Here is an 8529-nt window from a genome sequence, read left to right as displayed (position 1 = left end):
CATGCCATATTCTCCCTTCTTCTCAATGCCACACCTCTCCCTCCCAACCTGCTTGCTCACTGCCCTTTTCAATAAAGCCTTCTCAAATGAATAAAATCTGCCACCCAGTCTCTGCATTTCTCCATGACGTCCCCACCATCTGGGAAAGTGCTTGCTCTCTCTCTGTGATTCCAATCTGGTGAAATGTTGCCTGGTTGACCTCTGCATTTTTCTCATGTTTGTGTGCATGACTCTCCCATATGCCATGTGGCTCTAGTGTCTTCTTTTACCTCACAAAACACCCATCCAGGTTAGACAGTGCCGTAAACAAGGGAGATTGAGACACATGGAGAATTTCAAATGCAGTTTATTGCAGCAAAACAAGGAAACGGGGAGTTTAAGACCTCTCCACAAAAGAAAAACAACTTGCTAACACCTTATGTACAAAACCAAAACAGCACAGAGATAAGATGCTAAGGAGCTGTCCACACCCTGGATCTAACTGGTCCTGCTCTGGCTGGCTTAAGAAGGTGCTTTGAAATGTCACGTGGGTGGTAGTCACTGCTGAACTGTTTCTCAGGGAAAGCACAAAGCAGGGTCATAGCCAGGGGACTGAGACTGCCACTGATCTGAAAACTTCATTGGGAAACAGCAGAAAAGAAAGAGCTGGGGGAATAGGATGAGCTAGTGTAACTAACCATAGCTCTTTTCTCCAGTAAGGCTGGGACAAATTGACCTTGGTCTTGCCAAGCATATTTGTTAGTGATGCTGGGGAGAACTAGAGCTAACGAAACAGAGGGCATCTCTTTATCTGGTTACTCCGGAGTAAGTGGTAGAAACAAACTTCACGCTGGAACTGCCACCAGAGGACTTGACACCCCCAGAGCTGGATCCCCGGCCGCCTATGGAGCCTCCCGAGCTCCCGCCGCCAGAGCCCCGGCCGCCCGAGCTGCCGCCGCCACCTCCTCCAGAGCCGCCTCTGTAGCCCCCACTGCTGCTTCCGGAGCCATAGCTGCCATGGCCGCCGCCGCCACCTCCGGAGCCGTAGCTGCCACCTCCGGAGCCATAGCTGCCACGGCCGCCGCCGCCGCCACCTCCAGAACCATAGCTCCCACCTCCGGAGCCATAGCTGCCACCTCCAGAGCCGTAGCCCCCGCCGCCACCTCCTCGGCCGCCACCTCCACTGATGGTGGTGTGACTTGTGTTCACAGCTGCAAGAGGAAGCTCAGTTATTTTCAACTTCAACTCCCTTTCCAACCCAACAAAGTTTGCACATGCCCCTAAGAAATCGGCTTGGACTTACACACACTCACGTTCGGAGCACATTCTCCAGACATCCTGTAGAAGAAAAGAAAAAAATTCCTCAGGACACTCCAGCTTCACAAACCCCTTCCCCATTCCTCCCGCTCCGCCACCTTGAAGACTCTCCCAGTCTGGGGCTGCTCCAGTGCACCTGATCTGAAACTTAACCCAGTCCCCTCAGGCCTCCCAAACCTGTCATTTTTCTCAGCAAGAGCCAAACAGGGAGAAATTCTCATATAAATGAGACAAGAGCCTTGCAGCCAATGAAGGCCCCCTCTAAAGGTGCTGACTTTAGGCCAGCTGCTATCTGAGGCAACCCAGATATAGAATAATTTGCTCCACCTCAAAGCTCTTTCTAGGTATGTTACAGCCCTAGAAGAAAAAAATAAACAGCTTGGAACTCCAGCTCCCAAAGTAAAACTAGGTCTTTCTTCCTGCTCCATGTACTTTTCATTTCCCCATACCCAGGACAAGCTGCAATCAGATGGCTGCGTCTTCAACAACAGTCAGCTTGCAAGGAAGGAAGACCATGAGAAGAACTTCGACTCCCAGCATCCCTTCCTCACCTGCTTTCCTCTCCCTCCAGGAGGGTCCTGTAGGTGGCAATCTCCAGATCCAGGGCCAGCTTGGTGTTCATCAGCTCCTGGTAGTCGCGCAGCAGGCGGGCCAGGTCTTCCTTGGCCTGCTGCAGGGCATCCTCCAGGTCGTTCAGCTTGTTCTTGGCATCCTTGAGGGCATTCTCGCCACGCTGCTCTGCATCACTGATGGACTGCTGCAAGTTGGCGATCTAAAAAAGAATATGACATCCTCTCATAATATGCATTTCCCCTGTGGCCTCCTCATCCCAGGTCTCCCCACTCCAGTGAGGCCAATAATGAGTCCAACAGAACCACATGGCCTTAAGTCATATCACACGGGATAATGCATCACCATGTTGACTTCCTTAAAAGACCTTAGGGGTAACTCAACAGCCTCTCTTGGCCCTGAATAAGGCTCCTACAACCCTTACAGACTTGACGTTCTTCTAAACACCTACTCTAAAACCTCCTGGCTGCACTTCCTCTCACTCCCCAACTCTTAAGTCCACTTTGGGTCATAGGCTAGATCGCTCACATTGACCATCCCATCTTTCTCTATTAGGCCATTCTCACAGATTTCCCTAAAGAGAACCCAGCATGATGGCTGCATTCTGGAAACTAGTATAGTCACAAAAGGAACCAGGGATAATAATGTAGCCTCGGTATGAATTGCAAGATTCAAAACTAGGAAAGCACTCGCCGTTTACCTGAGGGTTATCCCCATTCCATACAGCTGAGTGCTAGAAGGAGGAAGCACATACCTGCTTCTTGACATTGTCGATTTCAGATCTAAGTCTCTGGATCACACGATTCAGCTCAGAAATTTCCATCTTTGAATTTTTCACACTGTCCCCATGTCTGCCAGCAGTGATCTGCAGCTCTTCATACTAAAGATGGGAGATAGCATTTGTTAAATGTGGGCAGAACTCAGCATGGCACAGACACACAGACATGAGATAACACAGGATAGCAAGACAAGCCATTTCAGGGAAACTGGCTAGGCCTTCAGCCCACTCACCTTGCTCTGGTACAAGGACTCGGCCTCAGCTTTGCTCTTCTGGGCAATCTCCTCATACTGGGCCTTGACCTCAGCAATGATGCTGTCCAGGTCGAGACTGCGGTTGTTGTCCATAGAGAGGATGACATTAGTTTCACTGATTTGAGTCTGCATCTGAGACAACTCCTGCAAGACATAATAGGTTAGTGACTCTTACAACACAGAAACAAAAAACAACTTAGACAGAGAAAGCAGTCAGAAGATAAAAGATAAATATCTATTCTTCTGAATCGTGGTGGATTCAGGGTTAAAAACTCTCCATTTAGAAAAACTTGGTTGAAACTGGAAGACTTACTGCTTGGTAGAGTGCTGTAAGGAAGTCAATTTCCTGCTGCAAGTTGTCAAGTTTGGCCTGAAGGTCCACCTTGGTCATATAAGCACTATCCACATCCTAGAGGAACAAAGGGCATCATGAAGGCACATTCTCTCCAGGGCAGCTCCCTCTCATTACCTGTAAGGGGATTCTCTAAGCAAAAAAGGAGCTTTGGGTCTACTCCACTCCTTTTTAACCCCAGGTAGATCACAGTTCCCTGACTGCCCCACCCGCAGATAGCACCATCAAGGTAGTACGCCTGGCTTGCTGAGAACCTGCCTCTCCACCTACAATGTAAGGTGCTGAGAAATATGGAGAAGCCAAGTGCCTGGATCAGTCCAGGTCCATGATGATGTGAAAATACAGCCCCACTCCAGATACTCCTCAGGTCTACTACCTGGCTCTCCATATCATGGCTGCTTTCTGCTTAGTAATTGGAGACCCTCTTCCATTATTTATTTCAAATGTGAGTTCCATTGTACAGAATTTGCTCACCTTCTTGATGGTCACAAATTCATTCTCTGCATTTGTCCGCTTATTGATTTCATCCTCATACCTGCAGGAAAGCAGAAACAATTAGGAGATTCAGAGGGGGTAAGACCTGAAGTCCAGCATTCTAGACTAAGGGTGGCATTGCCTATCACTGCCTTTCTATTATGAACCTAGGACATATTGGCCACTCCTTTCTACTGATCAATAAAACCACTAAACTACTTCCATCTCCTGAGAAAATGAAGATTTCTGAAAATGCCAAATTGATGTACCTCTAACCTAAGAAAAGACATAGCTACATACTGCTTCATGATCTTAGCTTATCACTTTCTGGAACTCTTTTGGAGCAAGAATTAAGAACTGCCCAGACAGGGTCCCTTACTTGTTCCGGTAATCCTCCACCATGTCCTGCATGTTCTTCAGTTCTGAATCCAACCGAGATTGATCGCTCTTCAGTTGGTCCACTCTCCTTCTGAGATTGTTGATGAATGACTCAAAGTAGGGCTCTAAATTATGGGTTCTAGTGGAGGTATCTACCTGCTGCAGCAGCTCCCATTTTGTTTGCAGTACCTGGTTCTGCTGCTCCAGGAACCTCACCTAAAAACACAAGACCCCATTACTCCTGATACAGAAAAGGGGTCCCATAGCCATGGAGGCCTGTGCCTCATTTGGAAAAGAACTTCAGTTCCTATCTTCTGACCATGACAGATAAATAGGGAGAAGATGATCAAGTTAGCATGATCTGCATAACAAAACCCAACTCGTTAATTCAGAGAGGGCTTGGAAGGGAGTAACTAAACAAATACCAATAGCAAAGCACATACAGAATTATTGCAATTATGTTTCAAAATAGGTGCATGACATTTAAGAGATTTGCCTCCCAAAATTTTGTGAGGTGTATTACCATAAAAATTAGTTTGCATCCCCAGGACACACACACATTTCAAAAAGCATATCAGGAAAATTCAAAACTGGATTTGAAATTTGTTGTGGATAAGCTTGGATTGGCACTATCAATGATTAAGCAAACAGTTAAAAAATGGTTTATCTGGGTTTTTTTAGAACTGATTTTTGGAGATATTAGTGTAAAAAAGCTCTAGCCTCATCCAGTACCAATGTAAAATTATTATAAGGCAGAGCTCCCCTCTGACAGCAAAAGATGTTTGGCACTGACTTACTACTTATTTTCTGCTACAATAATACTCTATACTATGTTCACACTCAGCTCCCTTTCTATGGTTAGGAAGACCTTTCCAGGGTTCTCACTTGCACCCTAGAAAGTTCAGTTAGCCCCATTTCTATTATCTTCATTCAACAGATATGAGTCCCAATTCAGCTCAAGAGCTGAATAAAAAACACTTAAATGTTAATGTCACACTGATCCATCTTTAGGTAGACCACAGAACCCTTTGTCCAAGAGAGAGTCATTAGCACCATTCACAAGCATGCTTCTAACATATCTCCCAGGAGACCATTCCACAAAACATCCTTTTAACCATATAAACATGGAAACTTGAGGTTCAAACCTACATGTATTTTGACTGCACCAGTCCCAAGTGGACCAGCAGCAGCCCTACCAGTGCACTGAGCAGAGAAACTCACCTTGTCAATGAAGGAGGCAAATTGGTTGTTGAGTGACTTGATTTGCTCCCTTTCTCGAGACTTCACTTTTTGGATCTCAGGGTCAATCTCCACATTGAGGGGCTGAAGAAGGCTCTGGTTGATAGTGACTTCTTGTATGCCACCAGGGGGGCAGACAGGCCCATAACCACCCCCATATCCACCACCCCCAAAGCCACCTCCACCAAAACCACCACCACCACTGCCAAAACCACCAAAGCCACCACCCCCAATGCCACCACCACCAAAGCCACCACCACCAAAACCACCACCACCAAAGCCACCGCCACCAAAGCCACCACCACCATAACCACCGCCAAAGCCACTACGTCCACCTCCTCTAGCCACACTTATGGAGATGCTTTTACTGCCACCAAGGTTAACAAGACTCCGACTTCCAAATCCACCACCAGCACCAAAGCTACCACCACCACCACCACCACAGCTTGAAAATCTCCCACCACCTCCTCCACTGCGGCGTGTGGAGCTGCTGGTGGTCCTGCGGTGGTAGTTGACTATCCCAGCAGAGCCAGAGCTGAAGCCCCCTCCACTTCGGTACCCAGACCTGGAACTAAACTGCCGACTCATGTTGACTTAGAGAAAAGTAGGAGCAAGGTAGAGTAAGGGAAGGAGCTAAACACTCCTCTACCCCAAGCATAGAGACTTCCCCTTATATACAGGGAAGCAATTGGGCTTGGTCCTCCAGAGTCAGCGGAGATGCAGTGCCTCTCAAGGGTTTGGCTTGCCTGCAGCCATACAAGATTTTTACGAGCCTCAACAATACGATAAACACTACACACCTAGCTCCCAGGATGGGCTCTCAAAATTGCTGTGCATGCAAGATTGGTTCATGTGGTAATTATTTTATCACACAAGATCTTCCTTCAAGCGTTTGTGGCTTTGGGAAAACAGGACCCCACATATGATTCCTGGTGTTTGTGGGTAGGATTTCATAACCCCTATCACAAAGGCATGAAAGTTTCCATTCTCACCTTGCCCTCGTGAGCTACCAAGCACACCGTCTTACCATGCACAGCAGGTGCAATTCCCTGTGCTTGGATATCAGAAGGAGCTCTCTGGCCCATTTCTAAGATCTGCCTTCCAAACTCCAGAGCTCACTCAGTTACACCCTGACAAAGAGTAAGGGCTTTAATAACTAAAAAATTAAAAGATCTTTCATAAATATAAAGATCTTTATAAATATACTACGTTGATTAATTAAAGGAAGAGAAGCTGTCATTGAACAAGATGGATGAGTGGGTGGTCTGGAAGAACCAGAAGGGAGAGACAATTCTTTTTCTCTGTTTCTCAGTTGTTACTTTTCTTGTTCCTTTTCTTCAAAGATGGAGCAGGAGACAGACACCAGCAACAGAAAACAGGGGGCAACGGATAGCATGCAAACACCCATGAGTGAAAAAGCCCACAGAGCAGTGAGATGAGTAGATAGAAGCTCTAGGACATTTTGTAAAGCACAGGGGTGGAGGTGAGGCTTGACGGGTGATTTAAGCCTCACACGGACTGTAAAGAGGGAGAAATAATTGCAGATTTGGAAAGGAGGACAATGAGAAGTATCTAGAGAGCCTGATCTGAGAAGTTTAAATTGTTTCTGGAGGTAATAATAATGATAATGATAACACCTGACAGTATCAAAAACTGACCATGTACCAGGCGCTGTTCTACGTAGCACATACATATTAACTTGCTTAATTTTCACAACTTTGAGATAAGTGGCATTTTTCTCCCCATTTGTAGAATGAGAAAACTGAGACACAGGGTTGAACAACCTGACCAAGTCTACACAGTTGGTAAGTGGGGTGGCTGGGATTTGAAGCAAGGATACCTAGCTATCGTGTTTAAGATCCTAAACAGCATGTTGTACAACAGCACAGCAGCCGAATTCAAGTCATTCTGCCTGCTGTGTGTAAAGCCAGACAGCACAGGAAGTACCCCACCACAGAGAGTTCTGAGGGCAGAAGGCCTGTTTTATCACTCTGAATCCTTGGCTCATGGCACATGCAAGCACTTGGAAAATGTTTCTTCAATTCACTCTGAGAAGGGGATTTTGGTGGCGCAGAGTTTAGTGAGGAGATTTTACTTCCACCCAAGTGCAAGAGCACCCAGCATGCATTGCAATGGACCAGGAAACCTCAGGGGCCTTCCTGGAGAGCAGCACTTGATCAATGTCAGTGGATAATAGTGGCACTGAGATCTGGACAGACCAGAACCCCACGCAGACTTTCATTTGAAGACTTCTTAGAAGCCTGGCATGGTCTCCAGGCCTGCACATAAACACAGAATTGAAGACTCAAAGGGGAGAAACCAGCTCTAACTTCACCTGGCTCCAAGCAATTCTGTAAGTGGCAAACCATAGATGTACATGGGAAGTCTCCACTATGGTATGCCAAATCTATGGGAGAAAGAGAGTCTGTGAAGATCATCTGGTCCCATTGCTCTGTGGCTCTGAATCAGGCTGGCTGTGTTTGTCCTCTCCATTGCACTCTTCACACTGAGCCTTGTCCCTCTTCTCCTCCCACAGTTTTTGCCTTATACCCTCCTCCAGAAAGTGCCCCTCACCACTCCCCTGCTACCCCGCTCCCTCGCCATCACCATGGCACTGCTATCTGGGACTCTATCCTAGCACTAAAATCCTTCGGCTGCTAAACCAACCATCTCTTTAGGGAATGAGTAATTCAGGTCTTGTTAGAAACAATGGAGACTGGGACAGTCTTGACATGGTAATGACTGTTGCCTAATCATTTTCTGACAGGCAATCAAAATTATTTTAGTTCAGCATACTCCCTCATGAGACATATTGTTCTGCACCATCGATTCCTTCTAGCATTTTGGAGGGGTGTGAGTATGTGTGTGCACACATGTTTGTGTGCATGTGTGTGCCAGCCAAAAACAGATCCTGGCAGTGATCCACACTCCCATCTTTGAACTAAGAAACTGACACACAGAAAAATCAAAGGTTTGGATGGTCAGGGAATTGGTAGACAACTTAGCTGCAAAACGTACTCCAGGTGCTCCTGTGAGAAGGGAGAAATGCAGGACTAGAAGGAATAAGTGCCGTAAACCTCACCATAGCTTACATTTGCACAGCTCACCCCACCAAACACATACACAAAGAGCATCCCACAAGAGCCCTGAGAACTGGGCAGTCTAACTGTTCTCAACCCATTTCATGA

The 8529-nt window shown here is 46.7% G+C and overlaps 1 protein-coding gene across 3 annotated transcripts; it reads right to left on the bottom strand.

Moving 5' to 3' along the window:
• Positions 1-330: 330 nt before the first annotated feature.
• Positions 331-5985, bottom strand: KRT1 (keratin 1, type II). Of its 3 annotated transcripts, XM_011930607.1 has the most exons (10): positions 5566-5982; positions 5324-5520; positions 4104-4318; positions 3725-3785; positions 3212-3307; positions 2878-3042; positions 2621-2746; positions 1848-2068; positions 1283-1317; positions 331-1190 (listed from the first exon to the last, which is right to left on the bottom strand). In XM_011930607.1, exons 1-10 carry the CDS (start codon positions 5927-5929, stop codon positions 787-789), a joined length of 1884 nt encoding a protein of 627 aa, XP_011785997.1. In that variant the 5' UTR covers positions 5930-5982; the 3' UTR covers positions 331-786. The 3 variants fall into 3 exon arrangements, with proteins under 3 accessions (XP_011785997.1, XP_011785996.1, XP_011785995.1); XM_011930606.1 differs by having other exon boundaries at positions 5324-5985; XM_011930605.1 differs by having other exon boundaries at positions 331-1218; positions 1287-1317; positions 5324-5985.
• Between the last annotated feature and the right edge of the window lie 2544 nt (positions 5986-8529).

This window comes from Colobus angolensis, unplaced genomic scaffold, assembly GCF_000951035.1.
Source record: "Colobus angolensis palliatus isolate OR3802 unplaced genomic scaffold, Cang.pa_1.0 Scaffold87, whole genome shotgun sequence".
NCBI lineage: Eukaryota > Metazoa > Chordata > Mammalia > Primates > Cercopithecidae > Colobus > Colobus angolensis.
Note: the sequence above shows the minus strand (reverse complement) of the source record. Positions and strands in the feature narration are given on the sequence as shown.